The following is a 19,082-nucleotide window of genomic DNA, read 5'->3' as shown; positions in this document are numbered from 1 at the left end:
AGGAGGCCCGTGCCCAACTGGTAAAGTATATAATACAGGGCTGATATTATATATTACATACACATTAATGTTGACCGCCCGTATTATAATTTCCAACTCTATTTGTTTCTCGTTTGACATAGTGCGTGATGTGCGAAAACATACAACTGTCACAAATTTTGGACCCTGTGTTTAGTTACAAATATAAATGACAGACTGGTAGAGAGGCTTCTGCCCTGCAAAGCCACAAGCCTGATGATGATGATACAGTCATTTCATCCTACTAGTTATAAAATATATTTTAAGCACCGCGCAGACGCATTCAACTTATTTATTTATCAATTAAGTATCACAAAAGCTTACAGTGGAAATGCGCCAAGACGCTTGAGTGAAAAATATCAAAAAGACAAAATAAAACAAAACAATAAAAATTATCAAGAAAAAACAACAAACAAATGTAAGTAACATTCTACATTATAGGAACAGCTTATTAAATTTAAGTTGCTTAAGTTAAGTACCAAAATGATTTAAAAATAATGCCTATACTACTATTATTTAAATCTAATCGGAAATATCCCACGAGAATAAATGTCAGTGTACACACGGCCTTACAGTGATTTGTTTTAACGTGCGTGTAAGCGGCGCTTTATCGATAACTCACAAATGAGCTCGATTATGATAGGGGTGGAGTGAGCAGGGGACGCGGACGCCGCTCACACCGACGCGTAACCTGACACAACACCGAACGATGAATGAATCCTAGCCGAATTTTCGGCCAAACTCAACGGAGATCAGCCACGCAGGAGATATTATAGTGCACAAGTGTGCAATACACAAGCACTCTCTGTTTCTTCTCATAGTCCGGTGAGACGGCCCGACATGACTGGAAAGATATCAGCAGGACCAACGGCTTTACGCGCTTTCCGACGCACGGGGGTATCACTCCACTAACTCCCCGACTCTGAACTGCGACTGAGTATTTTTTTAAGATGTAAAAACCCAGTCACAATTATTTTGTCCCTACCCGAGATTTGAACCCAGGACCTCAACGCAGTAGTCGTATTCGTGTACCTTGTACAATTACAACTACGCCACTGAAGCAGTCAACGATATATATCACCGAACGATATGCCTACATGAGACTAGTTCAAACGGTGTTTTAAACTTAAAAATACACTTAGTATCACGCCTTTTCTGTATTTAAGGGTAGACAGATTTCGTACGCTATGTTAGGTCTTGTTATATGAGGTACAAAAGACGCCTTTTATCATCGAAAGGGTAGGCAGAGACGCAACTGGTGCATACAATTATCGTCTGTATTCCATCCTATGATGTGATAGGGAGCGAGCCTATCACCATATTTAGCATAGACTCCGGGCTGATACTGAGTAGAAAAAGCCAATATCATTTCGCCCGACCCAGAGACCGAACCCGAGACTTCAGCACTACAGTCGTACCGCAATACAAGTATGCCACCAAGGCAGACTACGAAAGTGTTAAAGGCTGAAATAAAATACTAAGAATGTATTACATGTTGTAGCCCGTAATACATTTAAAATATCAAGTGTTTAACTAACGACTTATAAAATAAAGTGTTACGCATAAACAAACTACATAGAATCGTGTCCCAATAATAATTATCAACGAATCTCTTCGAGCTATCGATCTGAGACGGGTATAGTTCAGTCTAAGGGCATACCAAAATTTCACAGTTCCAATTTTTTTCATACTTCTTTGAAAATTACGTTGCTAAACAAATTCAAAGTGCATTTAAAGTTAACTTAATTAATTTTATAATTTATTTATTATTCATTAAGTCCACCTTTATATTCTGCATATAAAGTGTAATAAATAAAGCTACCAACGTGAATCTACCGATATTATAGACAAATTATTATTTCCGCATTAAAAATGTCCCAAACGTCGACACTACGGTGTGACAACCCGCTCAATAACAGGTGACAAATATATTGTAACGAGCGCTCGGCGCCGCGCTTCAATATTTATTAAACGATTTTAAATCGACGCGCGGGACGGACTTTACGCATTACGCGAGAATATGTACCACAAACATGGATAATAAAGAATTAACTATTTGTATTAAGGTTATAGCTTAAGGTCCATTTTTCATACATTTTGTTTCACCTTTAATCTGGGTAAATAAACAAGTAATATGCATGGATAATTCGGCCTTTAAAATTTCGTCGTATTAAATTTTAAAGGCCGAAATATCCATGCATATTAATTATTTTTACATTTTTCTTTCAACTGCGAGAACTAATCACTAACTAGACGTGAATTTAAATTCTTTACTTGTCAATACTTGTTTAGTTACCCAGATTAAAGGTGAAACAAAATGTATGAAAAATGGACCTTAAGCTATAACCTTAAGTTAGTCAAGCCTAGTTGGTTGTGGAGCGGACTGCGGAGACGAATGTCCGCAGGTTCAAATCCCAAGGGCACACACCTCTGACTTTTCTAAAAAATTATGTGTGTATTCTTTGTGAATTATCGCTTGCTTTAACGGTGAAGGAAAACATCGTGAGGAAACCTGCACACCTGATAAAATCTCTATAGGAATTTCGAAGGTGTGTGAATCCGCACTAGGCCGGCGTGGTGGACTAAGGCCTAATCCCTCTCAGTAGTAGAGGAGGCCCGTGCTCAGCAGTGGGACAGTATATAATACAGGGCTGATATTATTATTATATTAAGTTAGTTAACGTTTAACTTTTGTTTAGTCGTTAGAGGATATGATAAGGAGTTAGTTAATGTTTAACTTCTTTACGTCGTTGAGTATACTTATACCCCCTTATTCATAGACGTTATTTATCTAGGCTCTATCTTTGCTGTGATAAATCTGTTTCTCAGTGCTGACGGCATGGCAGTTTAGCCCTTAGCCGGTTTTTTATTTTCCTGGTCAAGCTACAGTTAAATTTATGCAAGGAAGGAAAACCTAAATGCCGATAATGTAATAATAACCCCCGGATAAATCTTTATATAGATATATAATAGCGTGATAGACTAAAAACGTTATTTATCTGAGGACGGAGCATTGCTGTGATAACAAGTCTGTTTCTCGCAATTTTGTTTACTTGGACGATATGGTTATTCCAGTTATTTGAGTTTAAAAACTAAATTACTGAACCGATTTGGAAAAAATACGATCGTGCCAATCTAGAAGTATAATCAAATATTCTTGCTAGGCGTAATATTGAAAAGAAGGTAAAAAGGAATTAACATCGAAATTATGCCAAACACCGGACAAAATATTTTAAAAGTTTTATTTTATTAACTTGATTTAGCCGTCTGCCTTTTTAAATACATTAGGGATTTAATCGAATTGTAGTTATTTACTTATATTTGTATTAAGTGCCCTTCATTCTTCAAAATCGGTGACCAGTTGACAATCAAGTACACAGAATAGGGGAGTCCCCTCGTTTTACGTAATCTTACTGAGACATTAACAAAAGATAATCTTTAATTGTACGTGTATTTGAAGAGGATTTTAAAATTTGACGATTTTTTAGATATTTTTGCAAACAAATATTTTTAGTGGTTTTTAATCTATACTATTATATAAAGCTGAAGAGTTTGTTTGTTTGTTTGAACGCGCTAATCTCAGGAACTACCGGTCCAAACTGAAAAATTCTTTTTGCGTTGGATAGCCCTTTGTTCGTGGAGTGCTATAGGCTATATATCATCACGCTATATTCAATAGGAGCGGAGCAGTAATGGCTAATCTCAGGAACTACCGATTCGAACTGAAAAAATATTTTTGTGTTGAATAGTCCTTTGTTTGTGGAGTGCTCAAAGTTATATACCATCACGCTATGACCAATAGGAGCGGAGCAGTAATGGCTAATCTCAGGAACTACCGGTTTCAACTGAAAAATTCGTTTTGTGTTGGATAGCCCTTTGTTCCTGGAGTGCTATAGGCTATATATCATCATGCTATGACCAATAGGAGCGGAGCAGTAATGAAACATGTTGCAAAAACGGGGAAAATTATGAGTTTTGAGAGCTTCCGTTGCGTGCGCTGCGTAAACGGTTAAAGTTATGCAACAATTATGTATAACGGGATTGTTTCACTTAAAAAGTTCTAAATAATATAACAAAGTCCCCCGCTGCATCTGTCTGCCTTAACGTGTTAAACTCAAAAACTACCCAACGTATTAAGATGAAATTTGGTATGGAGACAGTTTGAGACCCTGGGAAGAACATAGGCTCCCGGAAAACTACTATTTTTATAGCGGAAAACTTTAGCCTGAAAAACTTTATAACGCGGGCGGAGCCGCGAGCAAAAGCTAGTTTTAATAATAATCTGAAAATACATTATATTTACTTTAATTTAGTTTTAAAGAAATTGCGATTCCAACAATGTCACAGATCAGAGAGAGAGCTAAAAAAAAATACTATATAAGATCTGTTGAATGTAATTTTGAATTTAGCTCCTTTGAAGGCTCGCTCACACTTTGGCGTTTTTAACTTTTTTACTTCTACTCAGTGAGATTATAGCAACCGCATTACTTTGTAACAAAACAAATTAAATAGAGGATATTTTCAGTTTCCCTGTATTTAATTTATTATGAACATAATGATTTATTATGTTTACAAGAATGTCAGACACCTAAACAAAACTATTTTTTCCGAATTTTATTACACAAGTCTCCCCTCAAAAGACGAAGACGAAGACTACTAGTCTTTCGAAACGTCGGAAGAAAAATATAATAATAAAAACGCGATATAATACGGAAAAAAAAATCAATATCTAAAATTCGCGTAAACATAAGAAATCAATATAAAGGTTTTAGAATGTTTCGATGTGTATCTTTGTGCACGCATTACTCAAAAACTACTGCTTGGAATTGAATGCAGTTTTCACCGTTGTATTGTAAGCAGTTGTTTCAACTTAAGCAACTGTCAGTTTCATAATAGCATAACATGATTGCCCCGGTGACGTGGTTGTACTTCGTGCGCGGTCTGATGTCCTGGGTTCGAATCCTGGGTGGGGTGATGTTTCGGTTTTTGTGCTCAGTATCAACCCGAAGTTTGTAATTTGTGTTGATATGGCGATAGGCTCGCCACCTATCACATCATGGGACGGAACAAACTTGACGAAAAATGAGTGCCCTGGTTGCGCCTCTAATTATCTTCGGGGATAAATGCGTGGTGTATGTATGTAATGTTTTCAAACAAGTTGTCAGTCTGCGCGTCGCTTTAAGTAACAAGCGGCGCATGTGACCGGTGACTGGGACAGCTACCCCACTATACTGACCGTGTTCGTGGTGCATGAACGGCGCGTGCTCCCTGCCCAGCGCCTTCTCCCGCTTGCGCCACTTCGCGCGACGGTTTTGGAACCACACCTGTACACAAAACACTTTCATTTAGGCTTACAACTTACTACTATAGACTTTGCTGGTGGTGGGATATATTTTATATCCTCCCGGATAGCGACTACCGTGCACAAGGTGTTAAAACCCGCCATAGTGGCCCACGTAAGTGTCGCGTTCCGGGGATCAGACAGTGTATATCCGGTTCTAATAGGCCGGCATAATTATGTCGACTATCCAGGAATAATCATCTCTGTTGGAACTGTATAGTAGCAAAGAGTATAAACTTAACAATAATAACCAATGTGAGCTATATTAGTACTGGCAGTATGCCGCTTTAAATTTAGAAACTATATACTTCTATTTTGTCATTGTCTAGTCTTTACTGTTCTCAATAAATCCTCTAATACTTTTACAATCCTAAGTTATTTCTTTCATAATCCATCAATCTCTCATCAGTCGTCATTATATTGGAGCCCACTCCACTTCATCATGTGCAGTGGGGTAAAAAAATAAAAATTCCTACATTTATAATTATAATAAAAATGTTTTACTCGCGAATTCGCTTCGAAAGACTTATCAGTAGTTAACAATATAGGCACATTTAAAGCAGCTGAGTCCACTGACCACAACTTGACTTATCTATTAATCATGTTTTACAAATCCCTTAAACATTATTAAAGATGTTGGGGAAACGTAAAATAAACGAATTTTGGCGCATAAGACCATGTCGATTGGAACATCAGATATCCAAACCCTTGCGGCAAGCCAAAGCTACTGTTGGTTTTATAGGGCGAAATATTAAATGATTAGCCGTGAATTGTTCGATAACGTTTTATTTTTACACACCACAAATGACAAGAGAACGTCCGGACGACGTAGTGCCGAACCAAGAAGACAGAGTTGTCAGTTTAAAAATATATTTGTTTATTATAAATCTAACAGCTACATCATAAAAAAGATCTAAGCTGATAATTCGGCAGCATGTGAAAATGGTTGCTGCGTCAAAATGTCGCGTCGCAGCGGATTGCGACCGACTTTTAATTTTTTTATTGGGTGTAATTGTTGGCAATTTCCCCGCCGCCCGCCGCCCGCGGCCCCGCCGCACCCCCTGCCTCACCCACCCACACCTCTCGACTACAATGGAAGCGTAATGAAAAGCAATTACTCATACGTGGTTACCACGGCGGCGGCCGGTCGCGGCAATCGCGACTCTAACTCTAACGAATAGGGTCCCATTTGTGTAGCATTACTACGGAGAATAGAAACAAATTGAGCTTGCGGAACCGCAGTGCGCTAATAAAAAGACATTGTACGATGTAAAAATTGGTGTAATTTCATAATATGATAATGAGAGCGTTTAGTCGGAGCCGCATGCGGACGCGACGCGAGAGCCGACGTCACCCGAAGTCACCCGAAGTCACCCGACGGCGCCCGATCGCGGCCGACGCGCACGCACGCACATAGTATAGGACAAATGGGGTCATATTTTGTTAATGATATCAATATAATTCAATGCTCGCATTATAGTCGAGCGAATTTAGACGTATTCATGAAATAAAATTAATATAACAAAGTAACGAGACGGCACGACGCTCGCCAGTAGGGAGAGATACTGCTCTTAAAATGTAACGTCACCCAGAGTAAAATAACAATAATGAAACCGCCTTCAAAAACTAAAATCCAAAAATTTGATTATAATTACTGGTTATACCAATTTTGAAGTATATCCTTTGAAATATAAATATATTTTTTCAAATCGGTTAATAAATGACTGACTTCTGAAGTAACCAAATTAAAAAGTACATACCTCTATTTTTGAAGTCGGTTAAAAATACATATTGCAGCGCTTGTCATCAGAGACAATAGATGTCCCATAACAATAGCCTGGAAAAACTAGATTTAGATTTCAACAAGCGAATTCAGTATATTCTTGAAGAGGGCGAACGAATCATACGTCAATACTATCAAATATTTCTTCATTCAGTTCTATAAATTCGAAAGTCGTGTAACTGGCTAACGCGTTAAAAAAAAACTTTATTCATCACGTAGGCGAACATAGTTGCACTTATGATAAGTCAAGATACACGAGAATAATTAATTATTATTTAAATAAAGTAGCTTATATAAACTAAAGACAATATATATTAGCCATAAAATAAATGAAAGACTTTAAAATAAACAAAGAAGCTCGGGCTGGCAGGAAAGAAGAAATAAAGATGTACATAATCTTAAAGATAAAGAGAGGAACGCGTCGCGATCCACACCGGTGAGGACGACTAGTTCTTCTGACTTGACAATAAAATCAGACGTGGATATTTAGAAACTTTATTTAGACTTAAAGCATCGGAATGTTTGCCGGCAAACATGATAGCTACATGACAATACGCGTGTCACCTTATTATGTAGTATATAAGGTTATATTCCCGTGACACACGTAAATGTCATGTAGCTGTCATGTTTGCCGGCAAACACGATAGCTACATGACAATACGCGTGTCACCTTATTATGTAGTATATAAGGTTATATTCCCGTGACACGCGTAAATGTCATGTAGCTGTCATGTTTGCCGGCAAACATTCCGATGCTTCATCGATTAAGGTACAGTCGAAGGGTCCATATATTTTGATTACTGCCGACTGCCCTTTCGTAACTTATGTACAATATAATTATTTATATAATAGTTGACCTGACAGACGTTGTCCTGTCTTAACTATGAATGTGCAGCGCGCATTCTGTCGATCGCTGACAATTTTTCAAACAATTGACAGTTATATAAAATTAATATTTTCGTTAAGTTTTCTTAAATTTTCTAATTTTCCGCGTAATTTTTTGAATTTTTTCTTTCATAAGAACCTTCTCCTGTCAATAACAAACACAACAATATAAAAATAGTGTAATCGGTCCAGCCGTTCACGCGTGATGGCGTGACCAAGGGAAATAGGGATTCATTTTTATATATATAGATTTATTTGCTTACTAAGCGTATAATAATTGCTGTTGTTACATTTTATGTTCTTATGACATAGTAGTCCTTTTCAACATTGCAAATTTTTGATTATTATCACTACATAGTATAAAACAAAGTCGCTTTCTCTGTCCCTATGTGTGCTTAAATCTTTAAAACTACGCAACGGATTTTGATGCGGATTTTTTAATAGATATAGCGATTCAAGAGGAAGGTTTATATGTATAATAACATCCATTAAATAGTGGAGAAATACTGTTATTTTGTTATGTTATACCCGTGCGAAGCCGGGGCGGGTCGCTAGTGATTGATAATTTGCAAACCGCATTTATGCATATTAGTATATTTTGTCGTATTCCCTTTCGGAAAATCTCACCTTTCGCCACTGAAGTAGAAAAATCATTCTAATAGCGGACAATCAGACAAACGAATTTCGCATTATTGAGAATTGTTAAACGTCTGCATCAAAGTAATCCGCGATCCGCGCGGCGGGGTGGTGGAGTGGCGTGGTGCAGTGGCAACACCGCACCACTCCACAATCACCGCTCATTGGCGACTCAATTGCTTTCTAAATTTCAACTCGAAATCAATGTACGCACAAATACCCGCCTTGATGCACATAAATAAGGTCGGTATTAGCACGCGCGGCGCGGGGAGCGTGTAAGGCGCTTGTAAAGGAGCGCCATCTATCGAGTGGATTAAAAGCAATTTGCAGTGAGTAAAGTGTGATTTAAGAGGCGCTCGGCGCAGGGCTGGCGCGAGTCGCCGCGGAACAAACGCTTTGGCGGCACTCGACGCGCTTGTGACGGCCCTAACAATCAGCAAATCATTTGGAAGTTTCCGATCGTTGTATCCGTCGTGGGAGAGGTCTGGCGGGAGGGATTACGCCCCGGCACTCCGCGGCCTCCCCCTGTCTCCTCGGAGGTCACGAGAGCTGGTGTAATTACAGGGTACGCGGTTCACATGAGACATGCTTTGTTAGAACGTTGTCGGTGGACGAGATTTACTGACTTTAGAACTAGGGTCAGTGAAGATTCAGCCGTACGAACGATTCGCTAGTTTTTCGAAAAAGATCAGAGGGTCTACTTCGAGAAACGAAATCTGTAGTTTCGGATGACGAATCGCACATTTTGTTACTACGAAGTGTTACGGATCCGATGACGGATCCGATGACGGATTCGACAACGGATCCAATCGGTTGATCGTCATATTTCAGACATGGAATTTGTAAGAACTTATAAGGTATCCCTTTTTAACACCATCTGATAAAGACCAACTGCTTTCTCCAAAAAAAAAATACGGACAATTGATCCTACCACTAAAGTAAGCTACAGAACGGTGACAGATCCGAGGTAATTTGGTAGTAAAGTTAAATCCGAAGTTCGTCGTTTCATCGTTTCGGACCGACGTTTCGACGTTTCTTCATCAACTATCAGATTAAGAAAGTGACATTATTTGTTAGTGTTAACTGCGACTTCATTTTGTATATTTAGTAATTAAAAAATATTCTAAAAACTCATATATTTCCCAATAAATGAATTCTATTCAGCGAAAAACATTTTAATATAGAATTTTAATCTTCCATAGCGAACCTATAAAATATAAAACTTACTAACAAACAAAATATATCTGACAATTAAAAATGAACTCTATCGACGAAATAACCCATTTTCTCCTCACATAAATCCTTAAAAATTACAATTACACTCGTTCTTTACCAAACATTATAAATAAAATTACAACTAGAATTACACAATAAAACTACTCACAAATAATTTTATTACGCTAAAAGCAATTAAAATTAATTGACTACGCACAACAATTTAATTGTATCGCACAAAGCGGCAGCTAAATTAATATAATTAGTGCAATTAAGTACTCTGTGGCAGCCCTGCAGCTCGGCGCGGCGTAAAAAATCAAGTGTCATTACAGCCCTGCGCTATTTGGAGACGTGGAAATTAGTCGCGAGTCCCGGACAACGGGATCGCGGGAACATATCGACGGTCGAAATATCAAACGACGTAAGGGTCATTTTTGCTTGCACAATTTTTAGCTTCTTTTTAACCGACTTCAAAAAAGGAGGGGATTCTCAATTCGACTGTTTGTTTGTTATTTTCTTTGAATATTATGTTTTAACCTCTGCAAGATTTATATAGTCTGGCATAGGTTAACTTATTGTGTGAACGTTTCCAAATTATATTGTGTTTAATTTGCTGCGCTTGAGTCACTTTTAGATTCAATTATATAAATGTTGAGTTCCTAAATGGGGCTTACATTATAGCTATAACATAATATATTAATTATTGTAATCATAGTTTTAAATCTGCTGGAAATAAATAAATAGGTACAGTTGAATAGGTTTTTTTTTTGCTTTGAATGACGAGATGTGCTTGCCGTTCGCCTGATGGTAAGCGATACGACCGCCCATAAACAGCAGAAACACCATCTAACTTGAATTACAAAGTATTGTTTAGTATTCTCCTGCGCTCGCCATCCTGAGACATGAGGTGTTAAGTCTTATGTCCAGTAGTTACACTGGCTACAATCTATTTTCCATCTGTATATTTTAAAAATAATAATGTCTCTTAAAATGAGGGAGCTACTAAACTTGGTTTTGTATTAAATGTCAAAAATGTAAAACTGAGTAATAAAGATTATGATTTTCCATTCTTTACATTATTTTAAATTTTATGTCTCACCTATAAAGTCGATGTTTGTCCTTTACATTTGAATTTCTATCCTCTATTTTATGGGAAACGAAGTGACTCGTTATATAATAATAATAATAATAATATCAGCCCTGTATTATATACTTGCCCACTGCTGAGCACGGGCCTCCTCTACGACTGAGAGGGATTAGGCCTTAATCCACCACGCTGGCCTAGTGCGGATTGGTAGACTTCACACACCCTCGAAATTCCTATAGAGAACTTCTCGGATGTGCAGGTTTCCTCACGATGTTTTCCTTCACCGTTAAAGCGAACGATAAATTCACAAAGAATACACACATGATTTTTTAGAAAAGTCAGAGGTGTGTGCCCTTGGAATTTGAACCTGCGGACATTCGTCTCTGCAGTCCGTTCCACACCCAACTAGGCTATCGCCGCTTTTTAAGTGACTCATTGATATCATTAAATTAAAATTTAGTTCAACAGGTGCATATCCGCCCGGATAGCGTCCACCGTACACAAGATGTTAAAACCCGCCAAAGTGGCTCACGTAAAGCTCGTGTTCCGGAATCACCCTGTGTATATCCGGTTCCAATAGGCCGGCATAATTGTGTCGACTGACGTCAAATCAAGTCAAACAAAAACCTCATACCGTTGTTAAACAGATTGACAATTAAAGGCACGGTAATTTGGACCTACTGGACCTGATGGTAAGTGCAGTGGAGTCCAATATAATATCGACTGACGAGAGATGATTACCCCTCAGCAGTGGACTCAATTATGCCTGTTGGAACCGGATATACACAGGCTGATCCCGGAACGCGACACTTATTTAGGTTATTATGGCGGGTTTTAACACCTTGTATATAGTGGTTGCTATCCGGACGGATATAAACATATCCTACCACTAGTATAACAACACTAGGATCTCACAAATAAACAACACAGTCTTACTTATAAACTTGTTTCAGCGTTAAGAAGTGTTTAAAAATTGCTTAAATAGCTGTGAATACCATCACCGGTTTCCTAGTTTAAACCTTATTAAGAGGCACGATGGCGGGTTTTTACTTACTTGATCGAGTAAATTGTTTATTTAACCATTGACGTATATTGTATAGATACGAACATCCATATAAACTATTTATTCAAAATCTGAACTACAATGACAACCAAAACGTCACTGTTATAACCTATTTATTCATTTTAACAACAAATAATTTGACTTATTTACTTATTTGACTAATATTTTTATTCACATCCAGGTTTACACTTAGACTCGAGTTCTTATATCATGAGCGTCACTCCGTACACAACCAAAAACATCAACATTGACACCATGCTATCCGTTTGAATGGATTACAGTTCAATTCGGTTGAACACAATGAATGTTCGGAACGCCAAATCTAGTACGTAGTACATATATCGATAGTTTTAACTAAGTATAGCTTTGCAAAATGTTTATAAGACTGTTAGAGCATAAACTTGTCCAACAACATCAACATCATCAGCCATGTACTATATACTGTCCCACTGCTGGGCACGGACCTCCTCTACTACTGAGAGAGATTAGGCCTTAATCCACCACACTAGCCTAGTGCGGATTGGTAGACTTTACACACTACGAAATTCCTATAGAAAACTTCTCAGGTGTGCAGATTTCATCGTTAAAGCAAGCAATAATTCACAAAGAAAACACACATATTTTTTTTTATAAAACTCAGAGGTGTGTTTGGGTTTTGAACCTGCGGACATTCGTCTCGGCAGTCCGTTCCACAACCAACTAGGCTATCGGCGCTTTCAACTAAGCATTTCTTTGCGAAATGTTATTAGTAAGGCTGTTGAGCGTAATCTTGTCCGCTAAGTGTTTACTCTTGCACCTGATTGGCTGCGCGTGCAGTGACCGCGCGGCGAGCGTCCGCCGACTCTTCCGCCAATTACAGCATTGTAGTGCAAAAATGGCGCCACTGAATGCCGCTCGTTTAGACCGCGCTCCTCCAAGGCATTAATCTGCGGCAATTAGCTCGCCCCCACCCGCACCACCACGCACTCGCTCCACCGCGCCGCGACGCGACTCGCTAACGTCAGGAAGCGTTTTGCGTACATCTTATTCTGTATGATAGTGTAAACGCGTAACGCGGCCGTGTCATGTTATCTTCGAGAAATGTGCGTGGAATGGTATTCTGTAAGCTAAATTTCTATAGTCCTAAACATGATTGTGTTACGTGCTTGTTACGCACTGTTAAAATAACGTGCGGGATAGAGAATAAGGCCCCTGGTGTCATGCCGACGTTTTGGAGTTTATACGTGTTATCTATCTATATAATAAAAGAGCATAACCCGGTGTCTCAATGAAAGGAATAAAAAGTAAGGGGATGATTGGAGACGATAAATAAGCCATTTTTAGAATGCTCTGTTTTTTTTGTTTGTTAGCGCACATCTTCGAAAACTGAATGGATTTTTTTATAATTTTCCCAAATAAATAGAACAGTAACAGAGCTTTGTTTCAATAAAATCGGATTTCCTAAAAGTTGTGCACGTGTACGAAATCGCGGGCAGAATTAGTATGCAATAAACAGCAATATAAATGTACGGGGAAGACTTTATTTCGAAACTACAGACTAGATAATAGATATTCGAGATCGTCAAAGTAGGTACACATTGCATCTTCCGCATTGGCATGATTCAAGCTGAAACTCAATTATAACATCAGTTACAATGTATTGATCACAGTTCGATGATAGCTCCATAAATGAACCAAATTTTGCCAATGTTCCAACAACTTTTCTACATCATTTATGGATTGTTATTATGTTAAAACTGTTTTTTTTTTCTATATTTAAAAAAAATGTGTGGATTTGTTCATACATATATTTTTTGATCAGATAGATATAAATAGATCTTGGTATGTTTTCTTGAGCCGTAAAGTATCACATTTGGATTAATTATTTCTTAAATAACTTATCTTTGGACAATTGTTGGGTTTGTACATTTTGGCATCACCGGGTCTTATTCTTAATCTCCCAATACTATTGTAAAAACAATGGTTATTAAGTTTACTCTAATAATATCAGCCCTGTGTTATATACTGTCCCACTGTTGGGCACGAGCCTCCTCTACTACTTTTCTAATTAATGGAGATAGTTCGCGTTGCAGTAGAGTCGCGGTCGCGTTGCAGGCGAGTCGCGGACGAGTCGGGGGCGTGTCGCGGGAGAGTCGCGGGCGAGTCGCGAGCGAGGCGGTCGGACGCGGCAAACATTAGCGCACTCCGCGCGAGCACATAATGAGCCGCGAATTACCGCGCATTGTGCGTCCGGACGCGCCGCCACTCCGACACAGCCGTAATGCGACCCAATCATCTTCGTTTCAACCAAACATACGTCTTTGGTTTCTTCGGGATTAAATCGAGAAGCGGTCTTAAGGGAAGGCGAACCGGGCAGCCGTCCGGGGCCTCGGTTTACAGGGGCCTCGGAGGACCTTTTCTTCCGACAAAACTGTTTAAACCGGGCAATTTTGTTATGCTTCTTGCGGGGCTTCACGTCGTTTTTTTTTTGCTCTCGCCTGAGGCTTCGCGTTGTTTAATGCGGCCACTGCTTACATCATATGGAAAATTGAAGAGTTCGTTTGTACGTACTAATGTTAGGACTGACCTTTTTTTCTCTAATAGGACTACATTAGTCCTGAATGCTATAGACTTTTTATGCTGGAAAAATATATATCCCGGACAACTTTTACACGCGACCGGAGCCGTAGACAAAATCCGGTATATACAAATAGTAAAGACGAACGAATCCCTTCGCAAACTCTTCGTAAAATATCTTCTGCGTAGGTACGCGTTATTTCTGATACGAAATAGCAGCGTGCAAGGATAATAGTGTTCCGTTTTGAAGGATTTGTACCTAATTATCATTAGAACGATTTGCAGACCGCATTTATGGACCGTACCTATGTTCTGTCGGGATCCCTCTTGGAAAATTTTACCTTTCGCCACTGCTACACCCTACAATAGGGGACCGGACAGGTATTACCAAAAAATCTGAAATTTAGTTTAAAGTAAAGTTTGTAATATTAAAAATATTATCTCATATTTGTTTTTGTAAAAGAGTTGTGATTTGTATTTTTCAATCAATAAATAAAATACAATAATTATAATATTTTTAGTCTATTCTTTACGGCAAATGAAACACCAATCACGGCGCATGACGTCACACGTGGGTAAAATGTAAACAAACAGACGTCATCTGGATGTCATACCGCGTTGTGTTATTTTAATGCTTTAAATGTGTTTTTTGACACAGAACTGCTCTAATAATTAATATTAATTTATACGGAACGTTGTTACTATCTTCCAGCTTAACGTTTACAAATTGTTTAATCGTTAATCATTTAATGGACCGCAAAAAATATCATTGGTGCGTCGTACCTGAATGTAATAATACTTCTATATCTTTAGCAAACAAATTATTTATTGATGTACCACGAAAAGCAGATATACGAATAAACTGGTTGCAGTTAGCAAGACGAACCTACGACGGAATGTCTGCAGACTCACCGATTTAGTTCTGTGAGGATCACTTTGATGTAAGTAAATAAAAAATAGTGTTTCGGTTTAAAATAAATTGATGAATATTTCAATTAATTAAATCATTTGTACACCCAGGGAGGTTATGGTTATGAGATGTATTTATTTATGTTTTAGCTGCCACATGATATGGAATAGAATATTTATTTATATAGAATTCTGGTTGTTACACAGTAACCTGAGATTGCCTGAGATTAACACGGTCTATGCAGTGTTGCCAGATCATAATTTCTCTTTACCCCAGGATTATTTGGAATTTAAAATTTTACGCTTAAACCAATCATAAATAATTCGGTACTTTTTTTTCTATATCCTTATCTATGTAGACGCCACTTCTTTCTTCACTTCCACTTCAATAATTATTAATTTAATTATCTCATTTTATTAGGAACAACTAGCTGTACACGAAAATTGTATTGAATAAAAAATTATAATTGTTTCATGGCCTACAATTTTTGTAGGAAACATCTTTCTCTTAGCTCAATATTTATTACAATACCGTGAAACAATAGCTTTACTACCTTAATTCGTAGAATTACCCCAAAAATTACCATAAAAAAAATACCCTGCTGATTCAGTTTTACCCTAAATCTAGGGTAAATAACCCTAATCTGGCATTATTGAATCACTGTTCAAATGACAAGACGTGTCAAGTTGCTTTATCCACGTATGACGTCACACGAGACGAAATGACATAATGTAGCGTTTGCGCGGGAATTATAGTTATTTAACATTTAGGCATGGTTTTATGTACTTTTTAAGCTTTATTTGTGCAAAATACTATTTTTCTTGGCTATTTATATCCACAATGATCAATTTAAAACACCTTCTGAAAATTTGTCCGGTCCCCTATTATTTCCTTCTTGTGAGTGCTAACGCAACAGTGTATTTTCTAACGGTTCGGAAGAATACGGTAATGGTTGAATTATTAGTTCGCTACGACTATGCATCCCTAATCGTTGATGTCTCATCCTCTCCAGTGACCTGAGCCGAGGTTCGTAACCCGTTAGTGGGTTACCTCAGGACGCATAATTTCAAAGGTTGCAAGCGCGTAAAGGGCTCACCCAAAAGTCCGAAGTGTTTATATAAGCCGGCCCATGCTAGGCTAACAAACATAGTGTCATGTTAAAAGCAACAGTGTATTCAACAATGTTGTAATAGGATATTTGACTATGATTTTGTGATTTTTTTAATATGTAATAGCAATTAGTACAAAAAGTCCTGCTGTGAAATGAGGCAGTAATTCAAATTTCAAATATTGCTACGTGCAGGAGTGGGTGTGGAGGGGATATCGCTCCATCTCTTTCTTTCGCACGCATCGTAATTCCCGCTGACGTCACATGCAAGTATTTTCTATTTTTCTGTTTTTTGACATTAGCCCCTACTACCTAATTTCAATGGCTTGTAACTTGTATATTTTTCACCAGATTACAATGTATTCTGTTATAAAATTTGTACACCGTACATATATTATAGAAGTTATAAATTAAAATAAGTGAAACACCCTATTCTGCTTATGCTTTACGACCGGCTGCCTTCATGACGTCAAAATTTCAAGGACAAGCAAAACCAATCCAACAACAGCGCACTTAAATAATTTTAGCATTTTAATCACACAGAGTAATGAGTTGATAACGAAATCGCAAAGGAGTGTTGCAGTCGGTCGCGTCGTATTGTTGCGGTCGTGTAGGCGGGCCGGGGGCGGGGGTGGGGCGAGGGGGGGCGGTCAGGTGGCACAATTTAGCTGCAATTGTAAGCACTGCCGTATGCGCATGTGGATCAGAATAGAAACTAATTTTAATTACACACATGCCGCCGCCGCCCGCGATCCTCTCGTCCCTCCCGCGACCCTCCCGCGCCCGCCTGGTTTAGCCTCCCCGACACGTCCTATCTGTCCTAGATTTTAGTTTTAGTTTGCGAAGATTTTTCAAAACAGCTTTTCTTCTTATAAACCTTGCATCACCAACACATTTGTACATGTTACACATTAACCTTACACATCTGGTGGTAGGTATCTCATATGTTAGGAGTCCGCGTGTCATCACCGCAATGCCTACTTCTGCCACCAAGCATCAGTGTAAAGTCACTGTTGTGTTCCGGTTTGAAGGGCATTGTAGCCAGTGAAATTACTGGACATAATAAGACATCTCATATCTCAAGATGGCGAGCGCAGTGGATTACCAAATAATATTTTGTAATTCAAGTTGTTGGATGGTGTTTCTACTGTTTATGAGCGGTCGTATCGCTTACCATCAGACGAACGGCAAGCTCGTCTCGTCATTCAAAGCAATAAAAAAAATAAAGAAACACGTTAGGTTCAATTAGTCACCGTGTGTATGAGTAGGTACGGCGAGTCCCCTGCCCCTGCCCCTGCCCCTGCCCCTGCCCCTGCCCCTGCCCCTGCCCCTGCCCCTGCCCCTGCCCCTGCCCCTGCCCCTGCTCCTGCCCCTGCCGCTGCCCTGCACTGACCTGCACCCTGGCCTCGCTGAGCTCGAGGCGCAGCGCGAGCTCCTCGCGCGTGAACACGTCGGGGTACTGCGTCTTGTCGAAGGCGCGCTCCAGCTCGTGCAGCTGGTACGTGGTGAACGTCGTCCGGCTCCGGCGCACCTGCTTCACACAACATGTTACCACACCACTAGCGACCGTGTCAATACTACGTTAATAATCTAGTTAGGACTATAATCGCAAAGCATTAGTTTTAAAGAGAGACGTTTCTAGTAGATTCCCCTGGCGCATTTTACTATCATATATTTCTAAAAAAAAATAAATAAATAAAAAACCATATATTAACCGCCTTCAAAAACTACTAAAAGCCAAATAAATATTTACCATTATGTATATACTGGTCACCAATTTAGGAGTCGAAATCAAACATGTTTTCGTATATTTGTTCATGTATTTATCTAGCTTAGGTAGCTTAGAATTTTCCTAATCAGCTAACAAATGACTGAGTTCCGAGGTAACAAACAAATTCAGAGAAAACGTATCCCTTTTAAGTACATCGCACACGGAAGGGTATCGGATTTGGTATGATTAAAGTATATAGAGAAGTGTACAAAAAAAAAATTTGTGTATAATATGTGTTTTAAATATATTAAATTCGACGGTCCAATTTCGACAACCGGACGACCGCTAGTTCCAATACACATCTATTTTTATACGGGTTCGATAAACGCCTTTAAAATATTATTAAACTAGGTTATTACAGTTTCTTAACTTGCCTAAAGTCACTGATTAAAATTACTTATTGGTGCACCGCGTCAACCCTATTTCTATGGTCGAGCAAATTTCCTAAAAGAAAAGAAAAGTTATACCTACCCTCAGAATTTAACCATTTTATGGGTAATTCTATAATTGAAAATCCAACTTGGAATTGTTAGCCTTTCAATTTGAGCTTTATGTCAATAAACAAATGAAGTCAATTCTTTCTAACGATTAGTTTCTTCATCGCAGTCATAGTTACTGTGACTACACTAAAGATTTTGTTTTGACAACTCATAGATTTTATTCCAACTTAGTACAATCAGCCACGAAAATAGCTAAACAATTTCACTTC

At 38.5% G+C, this 19,082-nt stretch overlaps 1 protein-coding gene across 1 annotated transcript in view; it reads right to left on the bottom strand.

The window, feature by feature from the left end:
• The window catches only part of LOC115446104 (aristaless homeobox protein), a 35,733-nt gene that overhangs the window by 3,901 nt on the left and 12,750 nt on the right, over window positions 1-19,082 (bottom strand). The window contains exons 5-6 of the mRNA XM_030172663.2: window positions 17,996-18,133; window positions 5,255-5,342 (exon numbers count right to left, since the gene is read on the bottom strand). Of these exons, the coding sequence (XP_030028523.2) occupies window positions 5,255-5,342; window positions 17,996-18,133 (226 nt within the window). The remainder of the gene's footprint in view (window positions 1-5,254; window positions 5,343-17,995; window positions 18,134-19,082) is intronic.

This window comes from Manduca sexta, chromosome 5 (assembly GCF_014839805.1).
Source record: "Manduca sexta isolate Smith_Timp_Sample1 chromosome 5, JHU_Msex_v1.0, whole genome shotgun sequence".
NCBI lineage: Eukaryota > Metazoa > Arthropoda > Insecta > Lepidoptera > Sphingidae > Manduca > Manduca sexta.
Note: the sequence above shows the minus strand (reverse complement) of the source record. Positions and strands in the feature narration are given on the sequence as shown.